General features: G+C 39.5%; 1 protein-coding gene across 1 annotated transcript; it reads right to left on the bottom strand.

Moving 5' to 3' along the window:
* On the bottom strand, positions 1-27,613 carry LOC140168980 (uncharacterized). The gene is made up of 8 exons (XM_072192283.1): positions 27,550-27,613; positions 20,317-20,429; positions 18,799-18,828; positions 8,904-9,172; positions 5,078-5,307; positions 1,926-2,149; positions 1,287-1,484; positions 1-531 (listed from the first exon to the last, which is right to left on the bottom strand). Exons 7-8 carry the CDS (start codon positions 1,328-1,330, stop codon positions 24-26), a joined length of 552 nt encoding a protein of 183 aa, XP_072048384.1. The 5' UTR covers positions 1,331-1,484; positions 1,926-2,149; positions 5,078-5,307; positions 8,904-9,172; positions 18,799-18,828; positions 20,317-20,429; positions 27,550-27,613; the 3' UTR covers positions 1-23.

The following is a 27,613-nucleotide window of genomic DNA, read 5'->3' as shown; positions in this document are numbered from 1 at the left end:
ATGTTAGATAGCACCATCATTATTCATTGCACAATATTATTATCATTGATATTATTAGTATTTATATTAGTATTCCTAGAACCAATCAGAAAAGCTGTTAGAAACAAATCGCCTGTGTTTCTTCGTCTTGGCAGTCTTGCCCTTGGCAAGAGTCGCTTCCGTCTTCTTCCGAGTCGTCTCATTGGCCACCTTCTTAGCCTGCGCCTGGTCCTCAAACCTAGCGCAGAACTGACGGATAAATCACTGGCCGTTTTGATGGAGTACGGATGCAGGAAGTTGTTTCGATGGAATAGATTCTTGGGATTCTTCGATGGCGGTTGCGACACTCTTTGAAGACAAGCTACTGGAGGAAGCCGATTTTGGAGATGATCAGATCGGGTCCTCGGCTGAGTTGCGCTGTCTGTGAAATCTTCAGTGTATGATGGAACTCTTGATGTGGTTTTGCTTGGTGATGAGAAGTTTGATGAGTAGACGCCGTGACTGCTAACAGAACGGCTGCCTGTGATTGGTAGGTCACCAACTCCAAAGTTTCTGGAATGGAAGAAAAAAAGGTTGCATAGAATTTAGATTGCCTCCCTCTCTCTTGGAAGCATTTTATTCAAACTTTGCATTTTCACTTCATGTTTGAAAAAGAATTGCAAAAATTTTCCATTTTATTTCGGGAACTTCATGACTTTACCATGTTCTGAAATTTTCAAATCTCAATTGCATGACATTTCCATGATTTTCACAAATTTTCAAAATACTTTTTGAGACTCTGCTGCCTTCATATGGCAAAACAACATAACTCAAGACATTTCTTAAATGCAAGTTATTGATATGAAGCTATAGTATAACCACCATCTAGATACAAGTGATTTAGTAAAGTTACATTATTTTGCCAAATAAATCCAACTGTGCGTGCTATTTTTCAAATTTGGCAGAACAGCATTATTATCTCTACTTACTTTTGGTGGATTTGAAATTTCTATGTTATTCTGTATACATTTTTAATACTCTATGATATGGCAGAGTCACATAACTCATACATACAGTTGTTGCACAAATATTCTCCGAGTGCAGCCCGTAACTTGTTTTGGCACATTAAATTGTTCAAAATGGCAAAATTAGGCCAAAATACATCAATCTACCTTTGAAACGGTATGAATTTGTTAGCAGAGACTGTTGGCAACCAAAAGAGCACCTCCGATATACCCAGACATACATTAAACGCAAAACCTCAAATTTTTAAGTTACGCTGTTTTGTCATATTAGAGCAGCCTATGGGGTTGGGGTATGTGACTCACCTGGTAGATGCTCCTATAGGCTGCAGCAATGCTGCGTTCCTCATCTCCTATAACATCTCCAGTTGATGCTGTCTTTGCTGTTACATTCCTGCTGCAACTGGCTGCTGCAGATGCCGCTGCTGAAGCCGTATCTGTAGCCATCTCGCCGGCGTCAAAGATTGGGATCGGTGCTGGTTGTTGACCAGCTGCTACTCGAGCCTATTGTGAAAATAAAAGGATTAATTGAGCTCAAAATATCCAAACTGCATGCTATTTGAAAATCCATCTGTTGCATATTTGTCACGCTTGTTTACTTTTATGGCATGACAACTCAATGTGTATCTTGCGCTTCCACTATGCACAGTGCAACAGTGATCACATGCGCCAGTGTGGTATGGCTGGAACGCTGGACCCAATATTGATTGACCGGCGACGTCTGGGAAAATGGTCTACACACTATGATCTCAAACATAATCATCTGACCAATAAACTTCTGATTGCATAGAATGACCTTTGAGTGTATTGGCATGATTGGGTACAAAAACTCATATTCCACAACTTGAGGTCAACTTTTGAGCTATACTTATTGAATGGCGGTTAATGAACTTTGCATAGAAAATGAGATCATTTTGGCTCCTAGCATGCCTAGTGATATCTTACCTCAGCTAACTGTCTAGCAGCCTGTTGTCACCCTGGCAGCCTCTGTTGTCACCCTGGCAGCCTCAGCCTGAGACTCCAGTAACCTCTGTGCTGTCTCCGTGTTAGATTCCGCCGATTTCTTTGTGTACCTCCACTAGCACCCTCTCTGCCTTGTTGGCCATAACAGCAGCACATTACTTGACCTCCTGGAGTTGCTTGTTGGCATCTTCCACCTCTTGGCGAGCCTGGTGAGAAAGGTGATAATATGAAATAAGGGATATGTATTGTAAATGGGTGGTTTTTTTTAGGGCGCCAGCTACGGCTGGGGCACTTTATTGGCATGACTTCGTGAAAAGCGTCTAATTTCACTCTTGCTAGATTTACTTCGCAAGGCAGAACTTGAGAAGCAAGCAGTCGAGTTGGAGAGGTGCAGTCACACCTTTGGTCTCCATATTAACGCAGCCAAAACCCATGTTATGACCCATGGTAGCAAAGGATGGAAAGCCAATCAAGCAGGTTGAAAGGTTCAAATACCTTGGCTCAATGGTAGGGTGTGATGGAGACTCTACACGGAGATCAATGCTCGACTAGCAATTGCCAGAGATGCCACCAGCCAATTAATAGGATTATGGAAGGCTAAAGCGATCAGCCTGAAGCTGAAGAAACAACTGGTGAGATCCCTTGTCTGGAGTATAGCCCTGTATGGTGCAGAAAGTTGGACCCTAAAACAACGCGATATCAAGAAGATAGAGTCGTTTGAGCTGTGGGTATGGCGCAGAATGCTTCAGGTCAGGTGGAAAGATAGGAAAACCAATGCATGGATCCGTCAGAAAGTGGGCATCACAGAGAAACAAGGTCTGCTCAGTCAGCTGAAGAAAAGAAAGATATCCCTGTATGGTCATTGGAAGCGGCGCCCAGATAGCATTGTTCAGATAACGATAGAAGGAGAAGTAGAAGGAAAAGCCAGGCCAGGTCGAAGGAAAACAGGATGGATTGATAACATCAGAATGTGGACTAATGGTGGAATGGCAGTGGCAAGAGAGAAAGCACACAAGAGAATGCCGACGGTTCTGAGGACTATGGCAACGCAGCAGCATGCCCAGCTTAGAAATAAAATCACAATTTGCTTGGATTTGTTTTTATTATTGTTTACAAATATGCATGGGATGAAATCTTGTGCGTAATTAGCTTTGTTTGAAATACAAAATTAATGGACTGATAAAAACACCAAATAAACCTTTGACCCAGTTTACCGCCTCTTAGAACCTGATAGAGAGATGGCGCTATTACGATCGCAGAGTAAAAAAAAAAAAAAGATCTCCAGATCTTAGAGGATTCAAAGCGCTGTAATTTCGCTGCAATGGTGAATCATCACAATCACGTCGCATCAACTAGGCCAGTTGCTGCCAAACGGCGCACCCTATCCGCATTTAGATTGTAACATCCACCAATTATCTGTGCAGCTCCCTAAATTCCATTGGGTGAAGGAAGTTTTTGATAACCAAACAACTAATCACCGATTTTTGAGATACAGGAGGAAACCGGAGATCCCGGAGAAAACCTGCGAGAGCGAAGCATGGAATCGGGATAAACCAAGTGCACATGAGTCCTTGGGCGCGCCGGGCTTGAACCCAGGACCTCAGTGGTGCAAAGCGAGGGAACTACCGCTGCGCTAGTTTGCCCTCCCAAGTAGACCTATGATCCAGGTGAAGAGCGACGCGTGTTATTTAAAACAGTTACCTAATACCAAAATCATTAAAATCCTGTATAGGCTTGTCATTTTTGTTTGAAATACAAAATTATTGGGTTAATAAAAACACCCAATACACCGTGACTTTTGTGTCGCTTTTAAAGCATGTTAAAACAAGTTCAAATGCTCTTAAAACCTGATATCCGCGGCGACTTTCCGTTAAATCAATAACCAGGAATGCAATATTGTCAGGTATTACAACCGACAGTTATAATAGCTTATAATTATCATACTATGTCCACTTGGAAAACAATCCTTAACAAACCTATATTTTAAATCAAATAATTCTGCTCCAACAACCCCCACAACATGATTTCCCTAAAAATAGTACCTGAAATGGTAAGATCTTTATTCCTTTTATTTGAAACCAACCTCTTTCGTCCCATGCAGTAATGAGTTCACATCTTTTCTCACTGCAATAAAAATTCTTTACTTTTCCTAATCTTTCTTTGCTTACTATGCTAATGTTACATGATTGTTTTTAAAATTTAAAGAAAAAAAACTGTATCCAAACGGTTACATTTCAGCCCCGGGGTGGAACTTCAATATGAAATGGATATAGGTGTACGGCTGGCCAGTAAGGGGCATCCGGTGATAGCAAAATATACAAAAATATATGGTCATTGCAAGCCTGAGAGCGTGATTTTGGCATTCTGTGAGAGCAAAATTAGTGTACAAAATATGGGGTCATTGGGTGAGAGAGGGACCGTTTGGATCTAAATTAGGGGGGAATTGGTTGAGAATATTTTAATGGGGTCTTTGGGTGAGAGCCAACTCCAAAAGAAGCCTCAAAAATCAATGATACACGACTCGTTGCTGTTCAGATGGAAATATTAGGGTCTAGGTCTTTGGGTGACAGATCTAAAGGAAAACTATGGGGTGTTTGGGCGACAGAGTATGTGCTGGTAATCGGGTCTTTTGGTGCCAGCGATGGTGAAAAAGGAGGTCTTAATAGCCTGGTCTTTGTGCGACAGAGCACGTGCTGGTAATGGGGTCTTTGGTTGACAGCGATGGTGAAAAGCGGGGCCTCCCTACATACGCGTCATCTCCAAAGTGGGAGTGCCCCCCCCCCCCCGAATTTCAGCACATCACGTCAAAGCTCCCATTAGGCGCCCTATTCCTTTTTTAAAGGAATTTTTAAAAGGGGAGGTCAACTTTTATTGATAGGGTTCATTAATACAAGTTATCTCTAACTGATCCAGTACATAACTCGTCAACCCACAGTGCTCCTGGAGCACTTAAGTTATGGTGCTCCAGGAGCACCGTGCGCACAGAATATTTAAGTTAGAGTGATCCTGTAGCACTACAGTTTGAGTGCTCCTGGAGCACAAAGCCTTTTATGATGTTTTTTTACCATTGTTATATTGTTATTTAGTTTTAATCTGATTTTAAGCTGAATAAATTTGTACACATCATCACTAACCTTAAAGACAGCAGCTGCAGTTCCCTCTGCAGGATGCGTGCCAGAGACACGCTTTCCTGATGTGCTAACGAGACATCCCTGGTCCTCTCCATGTCCGTCAGCTGCCTCCCAGATACCTCCAAAGATTCCAGTAGGTTCAGCTCAGCTGCCATCTTCAGCTACAATGCTCCAGGTGAATAATATGTTTGGGTTTGGGGCACATTGCGCCCAATATTGGAAACGGGTGGAACCTTGAGAAAAAACAAATTTGATGTTGATTTTTTTAATCAAATTAACCCTTATAATGAGGATAATACTTAACATGCAGAAACAAATGATAATTCTTGTAAAAAACCACAAAAAATAAACTTGCATGAGAAGTAAGAAGACAGCTTGCAGTTTGCACACAAAAAGTTGAATCAGAATTGTTGTAAATAAGATTATCATTTTGTTTTTAACAGGTTACTTAATATTGTGCTGTGAAAAATATATTAATAAGGAGTATGAATGTTTGTGATTTTTACAATTACAGGCAGTTTTTTCAATTTAATTTGTAGTTTTAAACAGCTTCTAAAAAATCTAAGTAAACCCTATGACTCCAGAAAATGTTCTTTGACTTCAAAATGGGCAGTTCTGTACTAACTACCGCACTAATTCATAGAACAGTAAAAGTATGCCAATTTGACCCATTATTATGTTTTGATGGATCCAAGTTGTGATAATATTGGATCCAAAACATATAATGATAAAATTGATGCTTTACGCTTATATTATTATTGGTCTCGCTATGAGTTGTAAAATATTGGACTCGACTACGTCTCGTCCAACATTTTAAAACTCATAGCTCGACCAATAAATATGGGCTCAACCGATCCAATTTTATATCAAAGTTGGTTGTTCTGTTTTTGGGGCGCCCTCTACGGAGGGTCGCACCATATATAGGCATGACTTTGTGAAAAGCTTCTAATTTCAGTCTTGCTAGATTTACTTCGCAATTGTTTTGCTACAATTATGCCCAGCTCAGAAATAAAACCACAATTTGCTTGGATTTTATTTTATTATTGTTTTCTGATATGCACGGGATAAAATGTTGTGCGTATATTCTTTGTTTAAAATACAAAATTAATGGACTTATAAAAATACCAAATAAACCGTGACCTTTGTACCTTTATAAGGCTTTTAAACTGGTTTAAAAACCAGTTTACCGCCTCTTACAACCCGATAGACGGTGACCAACACTATGACCACAATAGCCTAATCTCAATGGCATAGTCCAATAACCTCAAGTAAACAATCATAGTGCAAAATTTGATTTAAGTTGCAGAGTATGAGTTTTTGTACCCAAAGTTTCAAAGTCATTCAATGAATAATGTATATTGGGGTTAAACCGATGGCCTTTGTTTGTTAATTACCATAAAACCAAACTTACAATATGGTGACCCAATAATATGATTTTTATCTGTGGATGAATTTTGCTGTAATCAACGGAATCTGGTGAATGAGTCAATTTTAGTCCAGATTGATACCAAACACATTAAATTTTGGTACATTTTGATGAAAATATGATATTTTCTTTTGAATTAATTAATGCTGGGCCAAATTTTCTTCTTACCAACAACAAGACGGCAATGAAATCATCACCACTGTTTCGAAGTTTTATTAATAGTCAATAATCGTTATCAGGTGTTAATTCCAATGATATACATTTGCACAGCATGGGATGTTTGATCAGGGAATAGATCCATTGTCCATAGGGGAAGTCTTATAGATAATATTATATCCTGAATTTAAAGGGGCATTTCGTGATCCACAGCCTCATCCCCCACTTTTCCCCAAAAAGTTGAGATTTTTACACCACTGGATACCTCTGGCTACATAATGTTTATGTACCAAATATTTCTTGCAGATTAATTCGCTTAGCAAAAATATCGCCAAATTTGAATTTCGTTCTGGTGCACCAGAACGAAATTACAACACATTGTCTATGGAGCAGTGTAATACACATAATCATGCATAACTCGCAAACGCAAAATCGGAATCAACTGAAATTTTGGAAATAAGCTTTTTTCGTGGATATCTACTGAAAAATGTCATAAAAAGAGGATGCTAGGATCACGTAAATACTCCTTTAAATGCTTATGAATAATTAAGATCTTAGCCATCAATATTGTCTTTTCAACAGAAACAAGAACTACATTTAAAAAAGACAACACCATGGATGAAGATCATGTTACACAATTTTGTTATGACAAGTTCTTTGAATGCAATTTTTGTGTGTGGCACAACTACCGGGTGGGAAATATCGGTATTATTGGTTAATACCACCAATACTAGAAACAAGAATTTGTCTTTAAAAAAGACAAGTTCACGGATCAGGATCATGTACTTTGAGCTACTTTGATCTAACATTTAATATTCATATCTAACCTACTCTGCACTTATTTGACAATAAATAAGTGATATGAGGCTTAATAATGATACCTGCGTCTTGACTCTGGAAAACAATATTTTTTAAAAATCTCATTTTGCATTTAGTTTTTTAAGCCACCTCGGAAGCCACCTACCCGGGGGGAGGCACTCAACTAAAATTTTGGGAACTGAGAATTGATTTTCGGGCAAAATAGGGGCTTGAAGAACTGAAATTTGGGCCAAATTATAGGCTGTTGAGGTAAACATTTCCAAAATTTTTCCAAATTTGAGCTTAAAGAGCTACAATTGTCAGAGTTTGAGGCTCAAAGAACTAGATTAGATTCAAATGTGGGGCTTAAGGAACTGCCGGAGATCCTGAAAAAGGGACCCTTGACCGCCGCACATACCCGCATTACCACGTTAACATGTGAGTGCCCTCGGAGCCACCTACAGGATCTCATTTAGCATTTTATTGCGTTGCAAAGTATGGCCCAATTCGTGCCTGGAAAAGGCTATCCCCTCTTACAACCTATCGACAGGTCATAAATCTAGCCTATAATGAGGTGTCACCGGGTTTGCAAGAGATACCGGTATAATACAAAATCTAAACACCATGAAATTCACCACATCACGACCAAACTCACATTGGGCGCCCCATTCCTTTTTTAAAGGAATTTTTATTTCTTACAGCCATTGAGGTACTTCTCCTTGGCATTTCTAGCCCAGTGGCAAGTGCTCAAGTATGAGCTGATTGGGCAGTTTCCGAAATTCAACTTCCTCAAAAATTGACTGGCACAGACTTCTTGTTCTTGTTATTTGAACATACTGGAGTAATTTCTGGCTAATCCTATATACAATGTAGAGATGAGGGACTACAAGATTAACTGTTGTTTGCATGCAAATTTCTCATCTTTTAATGTTACTGTTTTAATTTATTCAGATTACATTATTAAAACTGTAATGTACAATGTCCATCCAATTTTTATTTTGTTATTCTTTACTCAAAATACCAAAAGGACATTGGTAATAATAACTGTCAGGAAAGGTTACTGTCCAAAATACCAAGGTAAAGTGAAATAAACCCCACTGGTTATTTTGGCTACTTAAAGCATGAATTATGATGTCAAAACTACTCTGACCTGAAAAACACAACAAATTTGGCTGCTTCCATTTAAAATAGGTGTACGCTCGTAAGTTGGAACATGTGTGTAAACATTACAAAAATGCCAAAAAATCAGATTTGGAAAGTAACAAATGAACTAAGTTGAAGAGCTGAATTTGAAACTTTGACATGGAATACACTAGTGTATTTTAAACTTTTTTTTTTTTTTTTTTTTTGATTCGTGAAATTAAATTGCAGCGAAAATGTGGCTTATTGATGATTCGCGAAATTAAGTTGCCGCGAAATTAAAGTGTTTTACAGTATATAAAAACGTACCTTCACATCAGATTTCATAGAGGCACCCCTAGTCCTTGCACTCCCTGTAAAATCATTTTCATATGATATGCTCTCTGTCCAAGAGACCGGCTGTCCCTAGCCAACAATTCCCTCACCGGACTGCTGCCTTCAGTGGCGCTCGATGACTGGTACTGACCTAGTGGTGCTGGACGCCTTCTGTCCAAAGTCTTCATCATACGAGTACCCAGTGGGGCTTTGACCTCTGAAACCAAGTCCAGATGCTGTCACTGGAAGTTTTCCATGGTATACTGCAAAATGCACAAATTGTTTCAATACTGTTGTTATCTGTTTCAACAATCACTCATCATAAAAAATTTCATAGCATTTGTCACATGAAAGTGGACCAAATTGCCACAGATAACCATACAATGTACAATGATGTAAAAACTGACAACACCTTGACTAAATCATCAGCATCAGGGTAGTATATTTGGGTGGTGCCTCACAACAGGTTTTATCTCTCAATTTTCCATGGGGCTAACAATTCGGGGGCAAGTTTTGTGCCCTATATGGCAACAAAGTAAGATGGCGGTGCTTACATAATAATAATAGTGGTTGCTAAAACTAGCCCATATGACAAAATTATACTTTTTGCAGTGTTTTAAGCATGGAATGGATACTCCCTTGTGAAGTGATTTTAGGATTTATAAAACTGCATCAAAGGTTATATCACAAGTACAAGTTTACAGGGACAGAATCTTATATGGAGTGGGACAGGCTCTGGGGGACTGATCCAGTAATGGGGATAAGTATTGAATGGGAGGGGACATGTCACATCACTTATCACTCACCTCGCTGTCCCTTATTAGCCTCCTGGTATTTCTTAGTGTAGATGTTGATCACGCTTAGCCATCATTTAACGACCTATCCCATGATGGCAGGTTTCTTGCTCCTATAATATGCTACCAGCTTTGTTGTTTCTGGCATTGTTGAGTCCCTCTACGGAGGTAACCGAACCTTGGGGTCGCTGACGGAGACTGATCTCACCTGGGACCATGTGCTTGAACTAAATATGGGAAAAAAGAGGTCATGTGAAGAGACAGGTCAATATTTATCACTCTTAAAACTTGGTGATGTTGGCATCTTATCAAGTTGAAATTGTACGAAATCATTTTATTGCAAAATGTTAGTTAGTCAGGGAAAATTGTACCTGGTAAGGTGAGAATTTATGGTGCTATGATTAAAGAAAGTTAATAATGAAAAAATAATACTTCTCCTTGAACTCACCCCCACCCACCCTCTACCCACATCATATAGAATTCATGTGTTTGTTCATTTATTTGTCTCCATATGAACACCGACTATAGTATTTTGCTGTAAACCTTTGGCGAGAGTGTACTTCTGCACACAACCGTCTTTTTCGCATTGGACCTGTGTTAGGAATCTTTCTGGTTTATAAATAGCGCAATGTACGGTATACTTGGTAACTTCTAGAGGGTTTCAATTCATACTTATAATTCGCTTATGACGACTGGGAGGAGATGAGATATCCACCCTGGGGTCAACCCTTTTGTTACTGTTAGGGAGTGCAATACGTGATTGATTACAAATCAATAACTCGCAGCTTGTCGATTGATTGTAGATCACTATAAATCGGAGGAGCCTTTTGTAAGCTATTTGACCCCGATCTTATTGTTAGAATACAATAGCTACCTTCTAATTACGTTTCCATATCAGGCCAAAAGGATGTATGCTTTGTGTCAGATGTATGTACTGTACTTCTTTTGTCGTGGTACGAAATTAGAGACCAAAAGTCCCGAAGCTTTATTCTAAAAAGTACAGATAAAACGCATTCTTCTTTTGGATTTTTGAGACAAGAACTATTTTGTGTGCAAGATAGCCTGAAAACCGTTTTCTTTTGAGAATTGAAATTCCTTGTAAATCGTCAGTTTTACCGAGGTTTGTTGTAATTTTTCGTTTCCATGAAAGTGGTCAAGAAAAAGTTCAAAAATATCATATTTTTGGCCGGCAAATTGAAATGTAATTCAGGCTATCTTGCTGTGTTGCAGCTTCGACTTTAGAAGTAAAAATATATATGTGGGACATTTCATATTTCTTTGAGGTGTTCTCTGAATGATGTCAGAAAGATCATGGTTCAATACAAAACAATCACCAAAAATATTCACTTGCCAACTTGATATTATTTATTTTGAAGCCGGTCCCTGCATGCATGCATCCATGGATCATAGATTATCAAAAAACATGCAGGCAGCTAGTCTCTGTCCGAGACGATAAGTATCTATTAAAGTTGATTTATTATGTTCATACCACAGTGCCGGGCCACAGTGTGTTCATACAAACAGGGCAAGAAAGTTGTTCTTCGGATTCCTTCAAACTACATATGTTATTCTTAGCGGGTTTAATTCAAATAGTCAAGTTTTATGTGGCAGTTTTCCAAACATTTCACATTAAATCTTTTCAAAAACGAAGAGAGACTTGTGTCAGTCTAGAATTTTACTTTTTTTAATGCATTAGGGACGCACCATTTGATATCAAGGTGGGGGGCTGGGTCGTGACAATTATTTTAGTAGGCCTACCCAGGGCTGTCAACTTTTTGGAATTGCTTGGCGTGAGACAGAGGCATACCGGGATTTTCCGACAACAATGTTCATTTTGACCTGTGATTATTTGAGCTACAGCTCTCGAGAATCTAAAAAGAGGGGAGGGGGGGGGGGGTAGGGACAACAAATTATTTGGATGATTTGGATGATGCATGAGATTTTACTCATTTTCCAGCTTTTTGTGTGAATTTTACTACCAAGGCGTGAGATACTACATTGGCGTGAGACCGTGAGAAAGTGACCCAATGCGTGAGACTCACGGCCAAAGCGTGAGAGTTGACAGCCCTGGGCCTACCTCGGTAAAGCAATTTTTTAGCACCTCGATAAAGCAAATATAGTTTTACATTTTGTAGCACCTAAATTTCGCGTAGTATGAAAAACGTTCTTTTTATGTTATAATGAGTTCATATTAGGGTCGTAGTCAGCTTTCGTGGTCAGAGGTAAAAAATAAAGGTTTGGGGGAAAAGACAAAAATAATCATCAATTTGAACCGGTATTATTGATGGGATATGTACATATACCGGGTTTTTTTTAGCGAGACTGTAGGGCCTCCAAAAACCGGCCCAAAATGTTTTATTGAGACAATGCGCGCCCGCACAAAAACTTGGTATTTTACATTCATTTTGGTGCATGATCAGGGTAATTTTGGTGGGAAACAGGCTCCTTGCCCCCTTTCTTTTCCTATGCCTTCCCGATTTCTTTCATTTTTTGTTATGCGGGCACTCTTTTTAAGGAGCACTCTGCCCCCGCTGGTTACTACGCTTCTGGTTCAAATGGTGAGTTTTAGCATGTTTTTTTTTCATGAATTTTTTCAAAGGATTATTTTCTTCAAAATATAAATAGGTTCATGTGAGGATATCTCACCAAAACCATACTCGGATCCATCCCCACATATGGCTCCCATCATCACATGGCATAGATTTCTTTTTGACTTTGGGGGTGGACTCTGGTGAAAATCTTTGGAGTGGAGTTTTAGTGTTTTCGCTCACAGAATAACTTTTCACAAACAAATGCGAACAAAATACTTGCCAGTTTGAAGCCAAAATAAATATATCTGATGAAAAATGGAGCACCCTTGCCACCAAATCTTTTTTCTGCTCCGAGGTGGAGCAATTTTTTTTGGGGGGGGGGGGTATGAGGTGAAGCAATATTGATCAAATTTTTGATCAGATGGCGTGCTTTGGAGGTCTACTAGTAATGTAGGGCTAGGTAACATGTCAACATCGCAGGAGTACGCGCTCATCAAAGATTTGCAGCAATTAACTATAAGATGTACATTTTAGTTTACCAAAGCAGTTTTAACCAAATGTTTCAAAATATAAAAAATTCAACAAATGCTTTACTAACAATGAAAAAGCATTGTGTTGAATGTGTTCTAAACAGGCATGTCATTTATAATCTAGCCTATACATCTACTAATACATTCCTTTGAAATGCTGGTTGGAGAAAACTAACCTTGGGTATGTAGTTTACATTTTCCACATTGCTGCCTTCCTCACTGATTGGCCCTTCACTCAAGGTCTCCCCTCAGAATCACCAGCCTCACCCCTGCTGCTGTATAGACTAGTCTATGGAGAATCCAATCCCTCATTCGCTGCAGAAACATGGATCTGTAAAAGAGAGTACATACAAATAAAGGGTAAACGATGTGTTTCAGCAACATTCTAAAGGTCAGTATTTTATTCATAATTTAACTGCTGTTTCATGGGGTACATTTTCCATGCTTGGACAATTTTGAACTGTTTCTCTTGTTTTTAAACTCGCAATTCTAAATTCCCTATTGACTTATAAATGAAAGGAATATATCCATGTGTTGTTATTTTCACAGTAGCAGCTTGGAACGTGAAAAGCGTGAAAATAAATATAGCGCAAAAATTGCCACTTTTACAATAATGCTCTTTATCCTGGAATGTCTTAGTCCGATGCCTCAACAGAAAAAGTTTTATTCCTCAACAGAATTACTGATAATATGGAGCTATCATCAAATACTTTAGTGACAGATTTCAAAAACTTTCAAAACAATGTTTTCTCAGACTTTGCCGATGTCCAAGTCCTTACCAGATGGTAATCAAGTCTCTGCCTGACAGTGCGTCATCGACTTTATGCATGCAGCCTGAATATTGGTTGCTGCATCTGATTCTTGGTTGTGAACACCCGATACACTGGCTAACTCTGACAAACTTCCTACACCTAAAGAAAGTCAGTAAAATCAATTCAATTTCTGAATAAAACCTAAAATGACCAAATTGAAGACAAGGACTTGATCATCGTTGTTTATAAAACTTGATACATCAATTTTTTCCACAGAAATAAATAGCTGAGGATTCAGGTTTCAGCCATCTTTGTTCAGGCATGTAGGAAAATTTGTGGTATTCAAGTCAATCATGTGTTGCTCAGAATGTATTTGGAACTAATTACTACTTATATGCAAGACTGTAATTTGAAATGTCTCATAGTGTAATGTACTGATTGTCTCCAAGTAAACATCACAAGTTTATCATATTTGATAAGACGTTGTGGTGCAATTCAACATAGGCCTACATCACCCTAGCCATAATCCTGTGAAAGACAAATGAATCATATTGCATGAAACACATCTTTATATCTTCTCTGTAAACAAATTTTCTCTTTTTTGGCATCTTATCTTAATTGACCCAATTATGCTATACACATCATGACTCGAATGTTGAAGCTACTGAACATGCTGAACAGGCGTTTGCTTGAGGAATCAATGACATCATGATACAGACCAGTGAGACCACTCAACAGCACCCTTAAGGGGGTACTACACCCCTGGCCAATTTTGTGTCTGTTTTTTGCATTTTTCTCAAAAATTATAGCGCATTGGTGACAAGATATGTATAGGGCAAGGACAATGAACAACTATACTGCACTGGAAATTTTATTTCAGCACAGACAACAGTTGTGGAGTTACAGTCAAAAATGAGGGAAACCAATATTTGAACAATAAACCAATAACTACTTGCCTTGAGCTGCTGAATTTTCAGTGCAGTAGTTGTAGTCTTTGCCCCAATAATATAAATATCTTACCTGTCACCATACGCAATAATTTTTGAGAAAAATGCAAAAATAGGCACAAAATTGGCCAGGGGTGTAGTAAAGTTATTAATAACATTCACTAAAGGGTGTCGTAAAAATGTTGTGACAGAGATTATACAGTCTCCTTATCAGTCGGTTTATGTCGTGCTGTTTCTGATAGTGGCAAATACAGAGCGGGACGAGACTACACTGCATTTGTGGGTTCATTTTAAGCTCATTTTGGTGTGTTTGTTCAATGATGTATCAAAAAAACTTTGGGGCGCTGCTCCAAAAAAGTCATACCTTACAAATTCATCCGACTGAAATGAATTGAGTGTCTTGTCTGCTTCCGATTTCACCTAACCTTTATCGCTAGCGACCCCAAGAGGTGACCGCCTTCCATGTCTGCTTGAGAGTTTGCTTTGGTAGCTGGAGGGGACATTGGCCTGTAACACAAAGAATTGCAAACCAAATTATGTGGAATAAGAACAAGTTGGACAAAAAAATACTTTTATGACATCAAAGTTCACAACCACTAGTAAAGAGAGACAACAGGCTGTATCAAAAGGATTACACATCAGTTTATGGCCAAAATTGTACCACCTAATTTGTAGTTTCAAGTAACAAGAGCAACTAGTGGCAAATGGTGGTCATAGACCACAAACCTAGCTGGGGCATGTTGGTGTTGTGGAGGTATCTGACCCCTACAAAATGTTCCAAAAAATGCTCCCCTGGTCATGGGGTTTGTTTTCACCGAGTTTGAGTCCCATACTCCTAACAGATGTCCAAAAAATTCGATTCTAAGATTTGACCCCAGATGACCTTTGACCTGACCTATGCATGATGTTCCATAATGTTCCCTGGTCTTGAGGTTTGTTGTCACCATGTTTGAGCCCCGTACCTCTTACAGATATCCAGAAAATGAAATTCTACGATTTGACCCCAGATGACCTTTGACATGACCCTTGCACAGTGTTCCAAAATGTTCCCCAGGTCAGTAAGTTTATTGTTGTGGAGTTTGAGCCCCGTACCCCTAATAGATGTCCAGAAAATGCATTTAGAAAATTTGACCTCTACATGACCTTTGACCTGACCCCTGCAAAATGTTCCCTGGTCATGAGATTTGTTGTCACTGAGTTTGAGCCCCATACCCCTTGCAGATATCCAGAAAATGAAGTTATTAAGATTTGACCCCAGATAACCTTTGACCTGACCCCTGCAAAGTGTTCCAACATGTTCCCCTGATCATTAAGTTTGTTGTCACCAAGTTTGAGCCCCGTACCCCTTACAGATGGCTAGGAAATGCGTTTCTAAAATTTGACCTCTGCATGACCTTTGACCTGACCCCCGCAAAATGTTCCCCTGGTCATGAGATTTATTGTATCGAGTTTGAGCCCCATACTCCTTACAGATGTCCAGATAATGCAATTGTAAGATTTTACCCCTTAATGACCTTTGACCCCAATTCTGTGTGAAAGGTATGGGCACTGGGTAAAGCCGATGCACATGTGTAAGTGACGTCATTGTGCTATGTAATATGTGGCAGAAGAAGCATTTTGAAGATATTTGGTTATATACCGAAAATGCCCCTTTAATGACCTTTTGATCCCAATTCTGTTTGCACCATATGGGCACTGGATATAGGCGATACATATGTGCAAGTTACGTAATTGTAGGGTGTAACATGTAGGAGGAGAAGCATTTTGAAGTTTGTTGCCAGAAGAAGAAGAAGAAGAAGAAAGAAAGAAGAATCGGAGAGCATTAGTACCTAGCTGGGGGTGTAAACCCCCAGCTAAATAATAAACTAGTTGCGTAACATTCATATGGGTTATTCGTTCAAACTTTCAGGCCACGGAGGACCCATAAGACGAACTCGGAATGAATTCAAATTTTGGGAATCTTATTATTTCATCATTTGGCACATTTTAAGATTAGCTACATAAAATCTGGTTGACAAAAGGGGGGCATGATGCACCCTACCCTGTACTACTAGAAACCATGTGCAATACCCCAGGTACAATAATGCTTCCTGGTATAACAAACTGCATTTAGAATGCTACATAAAAGTACTATAAAATCTCGATATCAGGAGCACATTAGCAACCCCTGTGACGCATCGCTCACACTAAGTGCACCATGGAGGGATGACCTGTATTCCAGAGATGTTTTTCTGTTCTTGTGATAGAGTTCTCTGTTACTTAATTGTCTACAGTCCTGTATTCACAATTTATAAATAGCAATATATAAATTCTTGATAGAGAGAAATGGAGGTTGCCATTTAATGGCAGGGCGCCAGTATGTCTGGAGAGTTGACCTCTAGCACAGTGGGTGGTCTTCCTGTACTTTTAAATGGTAAGGCAGTTGACTTCAGCAACTAATCGCTCAAAATTTGGTGTGTTTTACCGAATAAAAAACATTATAAAATGAATGGCGCTCTGTAAATTTTAAAACGCTTTCGGTAACTTTTGTCTCAAATCGGTTTCTCATTACGTAAGTTACAGGATCCCCCTATCTTCAGATTTTTGACACATATCATTTTTATGAAAATTCATGAATACCTACATCTTGTTTTCCTATTCATTTGTATGGAGTGAATGCTTAACTAGATACTCTTTGGTGATACGATGTTGTGTAATGGCTGCGCCTATGTACCCCATGGTGATATATAAATAGTGAATACAGGACTGGTCTACGTGCGTGATGACAATTGGATGTATTTTCGGCGCTTAAGATAGTGTTGGCTGTCACAAGAAGACCTGTCAATAACATCTATGCTCATTGAGTGGACTGCAACAATTTTCTTTGTGTTTGAAATCCAATGGGTATAATTATTTCCCATGCCTGGCTCATTCACAAAACAGGACACCCAGTCTTGCGTCCATGGTTGTGAGAACATTCTGCCTTTAGGGTGATTGTTGAAGGCCACATCTGAGTGTGGAATACAAATACATTACTGATCTCATTCGCCTTTCGTTGCATACCCGACTCGCTGGGACATGGTGTGTCAATCGCAGCTAAGACTTCCCGAAGTTCCCGTACAGCAGAATTACCAAATGTTTTTGTGGTAAGAACTACTTGCAGCTGGGTATTTATCTTTGCCCCTTACCTTCCTCTGCCAGGATGTTGAACTTCCGTTGCTCAAGTCCATCAATACATAAATGTTGTGCCGTTACATAGTCTTGTGGTCAGTAACCTGTGTATTACATAGGTTACATTATTATACGTAATATATATGTATTACATACATTACATTACAATCCAAGTCTCATCAGTCAAAATTAACTAATTAATTAATGATTAATTAATAAAATATTAATAAAATATGGTGTATAGTTACAAAGTGAAATTTTATGTTTTCCATAGTGGCGTATACGCATACGCCACTTTTTATAAACATTTCAAAATTAAGAAATATTGGCAAAAATTCAAAAACATTGCATGTCATAGTGGCGTACACCTCGCTACATTCCATAGTGACATATCGGAAATATACGCCACTAATGGAACGAAGCCGACGAAATGTAATGCCACTGATTACATGGCGATCGAGGTAGCGTAAGGTCAACGTTAGGTTAGGGTATTGCTTTTTGCATGTTTTCCACAGTGACGTATAGTTTTGTACTTTTTGTTTTCATTTTGTCAGTAATATATTTTTTTAATTTATTTATTTTGAAACACATATAAAAAAAATCTATTTAATTTACTTCAGAAATTTCACATCAGTTACAAAATATAATGAATGTCTCATTTACACAACTCAATTTTAAATAGTCATTTCTTCAAACATGATTTCTCGAAAAGTTGTTTATTCGCGGTACCCCACTATACGCCACTATGGGAAAACAGCCAACGAATGGTTTAAGGATCCAAATAGAGCAAGGATTTAGCCTCATCAGATGCTGGTTTCATACTTTCTGCTGCTTGCCCCAGAGCGGTGTGATGCTTTATCATGCTGCTTGCACTTGTCTGATCAGCACCACTCTAAAATCATATTTTGTTCTTATGAGCAAAGCGGTGGAGTGATCGACATTATATCGGCTTGTTTTCTGGTGTGACTGCGCCGTAAAGCAAAATCATCTTCAGAGCGGCAAAGCAGCAGGAAAGTATGAAACCAGCATAAGACAAACAGCTTTGGACTGAGGATTTGATATATCTTCCATATTGGACTATATTCATTTATTTGCCCGTCATCTGAAAAAACCACACATAAACCAAGTCCATGAAAGTACAACAGCTATTAAAAAGACAGACAGGGAAGTGCATGTTAAACTTACATTGTCAATCTCTTGATCTTCAGTCTGAGTCTGAGGGTAAAACAAATATATGGGATTGGTAAAGATGAGATGCATATAGATTATAGATAAATAATACTTTTTTACTTTAAGTTGGCTCAATCGGTAAAACGTTTAAACTATAGACTGTGTGGTAAAGGTGTACCAGAGTGCGAGTTCGAGCCCTGCAGTTTCTATTTCTATACTCATGGAGAATTGGGTGGGTACAGGGCGTTGGTTCAACACGCCGCTAGTCCGACATGCCGCTAGTCCGAATTTGAAACCAAATTCCATATTCTTAGGAATGCGTCAGTCCAAAAATGAAAACCACTGCGCTTGTCCGAATCTGAAAAACATAGCACTAATTTAGGAAACACTGCGATAGTCCTATATTCGGAGTAACACATACAGCGTCTTTCAAATCTGTGAACCACTGCACTAGTCCGAATCTGTGAAACACTGCTATATTGCGAATATTGATTCTGACCAGCGCAGTATTTTTTCAAATTCGGACTAGCTGCATGTAGGATATATTGTTGCAGTGGTTTTCATTTTCGGACTGACGCATTCCTAAGTATATGGACTTTGTGTAGTCGGACTAGTGGCATGCCATGCATCAGACTAAGCAGTGCATCACCTTGAAATTCTCGTCAACAAAAGTTACAGCAAATTGTCTCAGATTTACAGGCACAAAACTCAGGGTGGAATCCTGACTGCAATGTTTATTATTAAAATACTGTTGAGCTCCTGTGCCTTTAGATCACTGTTGACTTGACTGGTCTAACCCTAACAACACATGCTCTGAATACTGAATAAACCATATACTGCGTAACACAACTGAATGTCTCCTGTGTCACTGTTGGCAGAGGGTCAGACCCCCACCTTTTTATTTTGTGGCACCAAGTCAGGACCTCCACCACTTACGCTTTATCCGCCATTTGAACACACTGAAGTCCCTCAAAAAGCTGTAGCCAATGTCATGCCACTGTTTTTAAAGTCCCTGTAACTTGTTAACATTATGGGTGTATGCGAAGCAAAGAGAGAACCATGTGTGGCGCTTGTGACTATGGTTATTTATAATATGTCAGCCTAGTGGATGTAAACATGCATCAAATGGAATTTTCTTTTGTGATATGGTTTGCAGGTTTGGCAATTATTCTTGGAAACAAGGATAATTTTATCATTCAAAATTTCAATAAAAATATATTGCGAGTTGAAACAACCCCAACCTTTTAATTTTATTTTACTCCCACCTTTGATATCAATCCACCCTTTTTACCAACAAAGTTTTCACCCACCCTTTTAATGATTTTCAAAATTTCAAAGTGGCACCCTTTAAAAAGGGTGCTTTGCCAACAGTGGTGTATGATTTCAAGCCTAAAGCCCTCACATGTAGGCTGAGTAGGGTTCTCTCCAGTTTATGAGGTATGTCTTTGCTGTATGGAAGATGCACATTGATTTGTTAACCTCATAAGAAGGCCTAATTTTTTTAGACTTTCATATAAAAAATAAATAATTTACCTCTATTTGTGGAATTGTCTCACATGTGCCTGCGGGCACAACACCCTCTGTCACCTGATCAGGTAAGGTATACTGTTTCGAGCCCCTTGTTCTCCGCCGGCTGCTTCCCCCTCCTAAAATTAAAAAAACACCAAAAAACCATTAATTGAATAAATGATTAGATAATGTACATGTCGACAATTGACCGTTGAATATACAGTAAGCCAAAAAATTAAGGTACCAGTTATGTTCACCCCTGTATATCCTAAATAAACACAAATATGTCAAATTTAATACAAACAGTCAATACCTGTACTTTTTAGCTCTGATTTAAGACCTTATTTGTTGAAATTGGTTGAGGATCAAAGAAACGGTGACCTAAAACCTAATGAAATGCAGCTATTGGTGGCTGGTTCCAATTATTATCTGTCTTTGTTAGCTTTTTGTTTAGTATACATGGGGTGAATATAACCGGTACCTTAATTTTTTGGCTTACTGTATGTGGCTAACTCCATGAAGTTGGGGCACAAAAAGTGTGACACATGGGTCAAAATTTTAAAATGACTTACGGTAATTCTAAATCTAATGTGTGTTTTAGTTACTTCAACTATCATACTTCAACAAAAAAGTCATCTTTTTGCATTGGAAAGTACAGAATTTCTGTGGTTGTGGTTCGTTGTTCAGCAGTCAAGGCAAATATCACAATGCTACATGGACAACATTTTAGACTAATTCTTTCTATTTTAAACATACTGTCCATGACATGTCTTACAGTCTGTCCAGTACAAACCAGATCTGTGGCATCGGGGGTCGATGCTTTGCGTCACACGCGAGCGCAACGCGACGCGTAAAGTGCGTGGTGCACAAATCGCGCAGCAGTTGGCGCGCCAAATAAGCATTGCACTGAAATAATTATTCTCATACCTCCAGTTTCCGAGGTCTATTTACTTTGTACTTCTACATGTATGTGGACAGACTATAGTAAAATGATACTTTTTTATGATGTCCTATCATATCAGATATAATGCCCGGCTTGTTTTCATTTAAAATGACCCGCTAACCAGAGGACCCGCTAATCAGAAATTCAAACCCGTTAATCAGAAGGCCGCTACTCAGTAGCGGGTCTTCTGATAACAACCCTTTGCAGAATCACACCTCTATTCAGACAACCCGCACTCAGAAAACCCAGTTCTCAGGGTTAGGGTTAGCTGAATTTCTTTCAAGTGATGAAAACACTAACAGCCCACTAGTCAGAATAGTGGGTAGGCCTATTCTTAGTAGCGGGTCTGCCCGCTAGCCAGAAAACCTGCTGCAGTAAAAAAATCTGAGTAGCAAGACTGTTTTACAAAAATACAACAAAAAGTCCACAATTCAGAAAGTCTGTTATTAAATTCAGAAGGCCCGCTACTCAGAAAATTCTAACTAGCAGGCCTTCTGAATAATGCTTTCTGACTTCCCAGCCTATATTAAGACAAACCGAAACCCCCACTCCGAAAACCCAGCTCTCAGGGTTAGGGGTTAGCTCAGTCCTTTCAAATGATTAAAACAGCCCACTAGTCAAAAACAAAATATATTCTCAAAGTCAAATAGTGGATAAACAAATGGCCACTTTCACTTCTGCTATTCAAGACATTTGCCAATTTATGTTTTAACACAATTTATAGGCCTACCATAATAGGGAAAACTTGTCGTCCACGAAAGGCTTCTTGGACTGCTCATTTCACAAATTTTCGGCTTTAAACTAAAATTTAACACATTAATAGTGCTAAAGTGGTCCACCTAATCGCTTCAATTAGGTTTTCATTTTGCAAATTTATGTTTCTTACTTCTCAGGGGCATTTTTTACATTTTATTATTTTCTTCTAAAATTGGACCTCCCCTCCCCTTCTGACTGCTCTAGATCCGCCACTGCTCCAAACACACACACATTGTTAATGTCTTCAAGTTCAAATATCTATATAATAATACTGGTAGTCTGTGCCTCTGTCTGTCTGTGACTCTGTCTGTCCGCCTATTTTCTCGGAGACTAGGGGTCGCACATTCCTCAAACTTGGTGGGTGGGTGCAGCTTGACCCCATACAGAACAAGTTTGTATTGGTTAGTGGGTCAAGGTCACCCAAGGTCATCCAGGGGTCAAATTAGTAAAAACTGTTTTTCTCAGAAACTGGGGTCATACGTTCCTCAAACTTGACGGGTGGGTGCGTCTTGACCCGGGACAGAACAAGTTTGTATTGGTTAGTGGGTCAAGGTCACCAGAGGTCATCTAGGGGTCAAATTACTAAAAACTGTCATATGGGCATGCAACTTGGTGGGTAGGTGGATCTTGACCTAAGACGGAACAAGTTTGTATTGGTTAGTGGGTCAAGGTCACCCAGGGGTCATATGAGGTCAAATTAGTAAAAACTGTTTTCCGCCTATTTTCTCGGAGACTAGGGGTCACACGTTCCTCAAACTTGGTGGGTGGGTGCATCTGGACCTCAGACAGAACAAGTTTGTTTCGGTTAGTGGGTCAAGATCACCATAGGTCATCCAGGGGTCATCTGAGGTCAAATTAGTAAAAACTGTCATATGGGCATGAAACTTGGTGGGTACAGTCAACTTTTAGAGTCAAATGTTTGGACGGTCATTTTGGGGTCATCCGGGGTCACCCATGGGTCATCTGAGGTCAAATTAGTAAGTAATGTCGTATGGGCATGAAACTTGGTGGGTACAGTCAACTTTTAGAGTCAAATTTTTGGACGGTCATTTTGGGGTCATCCAAGGTCAAATTAGTAAAAACTGTCCTATGGGCATAAAACTTGGTGAGTACAGTCAGCATCAGCCAGGTAATCGCGACAGCCGAGAACCGCCAAATACGGGTAACCACCTAGTCTTACTATAATTCACCAGAATCTGTACATCTGTTTGTCTGTCTGTCCGCCTCTTTTCTCGGAGACTAGGGGTTGCACGTTCCTCAAACTTGGTGGGTGGGTGCAGCTTGATATGAGGAAGAACCAGTTTATATTTTTTAAGGTCAAAGGTCAACGACCGGATCGAGTCCAATTGAAGTCTAATTTCAAATTACTTCTATGGAGCTCAATCTTGGTGGGTGTGTTGACCTTGGACTAACAAATAAAAGTTTCCACGGTGACCTTTTCGTCAGACCTACGGTTAAGAGGTCATAGGTCAAAAAAGGTAGAAATTTCAAATTGCCCCTTTGAAGTTCAAACTTGGTGGGTGGGTGGATCTTGGACTAACAAACAAAAGTTTCCACAGTGACCTTTTTGTCATACCTACGGTTAAGAGGCCAAAGGTCAAAAAAGTAGCAATTTCAAATTGCCTCTATGGAGCTCAAATTTTGTGGGTGAGTGGACCTTGGACAAACAAACATAAGTTTCCATGGTGACCTTTTTTGTCAGACCTACGGTTAAGAGGTCTTAGGTCAAAAAACGTAAAAATTTCAAATTGCTCATATAATGGAGCTCAAACTTTATGGGTGGGTGTAACGTTGGCTAAGAAAGCTGAGGTTTGCATTTGTTAGGTCATCCAGGTCAAAGGTCAGGTCAAATTTCAAATTGAGGGCGAAAGTCAGGTCAGATTGCAAAAAGCTGCAATTGAGCTCAGCTGTTAGGAAAGTGATCCCAGCCAAAGGACACACCCTGATTTTGAGATCTGCAAAAGCCAATAACCATGATAGCCGAAAACCGCGAAATACGGGTAACCGCCTAGTAATCATAATTTACTAAATCATGGCGTGTCTGTCCGTCCCTCTGTCAGCACGCTATCGCGTGCGCGCGGCTCGCATCGCGCGCGTCCACACGGTGCGCTATCGCGTAGTTCGCAGAGTACCGACGGGCACAGTGCGAGCATCGGAAAACATTACAGTGTGGCTAATCGTGCAGGTGCATCTGATCGGATCAATAGGCCTATTTTCAACAAATATTTCAATACGGCACACGTGCAGAGGCCTATTACAGCAGAACATGACTATTTTTGGGGTATGGGGGGGGGGCTCATATGTGGTAGCAGGAAATGGCTTGGTTAAGAGGCGAACGATGGGTTTCCAGATGACGGTCAAGTAAGCGTCACAGCTACAAAAGTACTAAGTTGATTATTGTGTCAAATTGGGTCTTGATCATTGACAGACGTATATCATAGTTAGTTTAAAAGGTCAGGGCAGGTAGGCCTATAATGGGTAGCGGTTGTTACATAATTAGAGATTGTCCTATCACGAGAACCACCCAACCCGAGAACCGCGAAATCTAGTATTATATAAAAATACCCCTTGGGCAATGTTTTTGACCCCTTCAGAGGAAAAATTCACAATTGAAAGGGTCCAAAAACTTACTTTCATACACTCCTATATAGCAGCCAATCAGAAAAGCTGTTAGAAAAGTATGAAACATAAACTGAGCTCAAAAAGAAACTTGTAATTTTTTACAACTTGTGAATCACAAGGTCATATCTTAAAATAGTGTAAATCAAAATGAACCAAAATTACACACGATTACTTTAATACTCTACTCAAAACACACGTCAGTAACCAAGCAGTTGTCCAACTGACACAACAGCAAAATGCACTGTCATGGGACAGCTTCCTGGAAGTTCCTCCACTTTTCATACACTCTCATGTAACAGGGCTGGGCTGTGAATGTGGTCCAGGAAGCTGTTCCATGTCAGTGCATTTTGCTGTTGTGTCAGTTGGATAACTGCTTGGTTACTGACATGGTTAAGAGAAGTAAACCTGTGTGTAATTTTGGTTCAATTTGATGGACAGGATTTCAAGATATGACCTTGTGAAAAATTATAAGTTTCTTTTTGAGCTCAGTTTACATTGTGTACATATTGTGCCCTCCGCGTAATACGCGCAGTATTTTGCGCGCATTCTTGTCGAGTAGGATTGATTCATTTCGGGCGGGTTGATGCATTTGTAATTATTTAGTTCTATGAAGTATTTTCCAACATTTTTAGTGATAATTTGGGTACCGGTATATATAAAGGAAGTAAAAACCATGTGTTTTTTTTTCTTCTTCGGGGCGCGTGCATTAGACGCATCAACATCAGCGTGCATTTTATTTCTCTCCCAATAAGTAATACCCGTTCATTAAAAACTATATGAATTATATAACTTTTGCAAATGAATTCCCTAGTTCCACGAATTCCCTAGTTCCACCCCTTCCGTGCCTGCTTTTTACAATAAAAAAAATTTAAGGTTCATTTCGTATAGGGAATTTTGATTGAATTTATAAACACAGCTGCACAACACTGACTGTGACGATCGTCCGCGTACACTGACACCATGTGATCATGGTGATGAACACTTGCGTGTGCGTGTCACGGAAGTGAATCCGACCATGGCAACACACATGTGATTGGTTAATATTTTCCAAGGTCAAGCGTTCGTATTGTATTTTGAAATACGCACTGATACGGTATTGGTCGGATCGCATACAGGCTGATGATTCATTTAATCAAAATTCCCATTCAACCATTGTACATGTATATTTGTAGTAGTATACCTACCATGAAATGAAAATCTCTGTTGAACAGGTTAGAAGAATATTTAATCCCGAAAATTATGAAAATGCTATCCGTTGTCCCGGCCCACTGGCCTAAAAACGTAGATTGCATGGCGATCGGAGTGTTTCGTCAGAGCACCTTGGACCACTATCAAATCACACCATTCAGTAAACAATTTCCACTTTCATTTATTGATGCATTTCCATGTTTCATTAAATTGCAACGGACATTCGGACAAGCATGACAGGTGACCAATGACCATGCACATGCATACTGTGACTGTGCCGAATACGAACACCCGTCGCCCAGCGTTCAGACTCATCAGACATGACAGAGCTAGAGGAGAACACACATTCTTAAATCTTAGACTTAGTCAGTGGGAGTGGTCTATTACGTAGCACATAATCTGATTGGATAATCGCATGATTTTGGGTGTCGTCTATCAGGCTGTAGACGACCCCACGTCATCATGAGCGTAACACGCCCGGGGGGTCACTCCCATTGGGGCCTGTACACCATCCGCGATAATGAAAACGCGTAAAAAGGGTAGTTTTTTGTGGGTAACGCGTTTAGGGTGTCAAAAACATGAAATATTGGAAAAAAGGGTAGCAAAATTGCAATTGCTATACGCGGAAATGAAATTTAGGGTATGAAATTTGATGCAAGGAATAAAATCCCTGTTAGGGTATTGTTTTAGCCAAGGGTTAAATCCTTGTTTAGGGTGCTTTTCAAAAGTTGATTATCGCGGATGGTGTACAGGCCCCGAGGTAACACGCTCATAGAGGTTCGCGTATGTATCGCAGTGTATGCGTAGACACATTGGTACTCACACGCGCTAGCAGTAGGCCTACCCGGGAGGCCTACGCGCAACAAAAGATGTGTGAAGTTGTAAACAAGTTTCGTTCATTTTAGAAAAAGGGGAGTTTTTATGACGGTACGGTAACCTAAACGTCACAGGCAGGTCCAATATTTTCGTCGTATACCGGCTGCGCCGGCATCCACTACTTAAAATATTGGACCTGCCTGTCGTCTATCACACGGTAGAGGATAGTCAAAATAAAAATTCCTATCGTTTATTCTCTAAATAATCATTCATGCATGCATGACAATGCTAGACAATCAGCATGATCAGCTGAGTGATTGCATGATAATTTTGAGGCAATACTAGTCTAGTCCAATGCATTACCGTGACAGTTACACTTACAGAATCGGTAGCAGCTAATGCACGAGTCGAGTGTTGATTTTGAAGTCATATCATCAGTGATTATAAATCAATTTGAAGTCAAAAAGTCATGCTAAAATGTACAAATTTCGTCAGTGTTTCCTGTTTACGTACATGTCGTATGTCCATGCTCATGTGTCACATGGATTGGATATTGACATCCGATTCTGACCTCACGACCTCAGGCTTGCACCAGCTGTTAGTACGCGCGCGACGTCAAACTGCGTATACGCAGTGGGAGTGGGTGCCAAACGCCAAAAACCCCGCTAAATTTCGGGCACGTAAATTTTGTCTCTACCGTAACTAATAACGTCAACACAGTTTAAGCTTACCGATTCATGACATCACATGATTGACAATGCAATGCCATTCATCATGCAAATGATTCGCAACACACAATGTGCCAATGTATGTGTCATCAATAATGACATCATGACGAGAAATTCAGTCTTTGCATTGACAATAAATCCTTGTTCTCAAATTGAAAGAGAATCAAATAATGTTAAAACCACAAATGACCAATAATTAATTACCTCTTCCGCAATTCTGCTTCGGTGAGTTTTGAAAGTAAACAGTGATGACAGTGTAAACAACAAA

The sequence above is a fragment of the Amphiura filiformis genome, chromosome 14 (genome assembly GCF_039555335.1).
Source record: "Amphiura filiformis chromosome 14, Afil_fr2py, whole genome shotgun sequence".
In the NCBI taxonomy this organism is placed as follows: Eukaryota; Metazoa; Echinodermata; class Ophiuroidea; order Amphilepidida; family Amphiuridae; genus Amphiura; species Amphiura filiformis.
The sequence above is the reverse complement of the archived record's forward strand: the minus strand, read 5'-3'. Positions and strand labels throughout refer to the sequence as shown.

Excerpts from the sequence above, each read along its gene's own strand:
- LOC140168980 (XM_072192283.1), bottom strand. The coding sequence starts at position 1,330 with ATGAGGAACGCAGCATTGCTGCAGCCTATAGGAGCATCTACCAG. Across the intron at positions 532-1,286 it reads CCTATAGGAGCATCTACCAG|AAACTTTGGAGTTGGTGACC; the intron begins GTGAGTCACATA and ends CTTCCATTCCAG.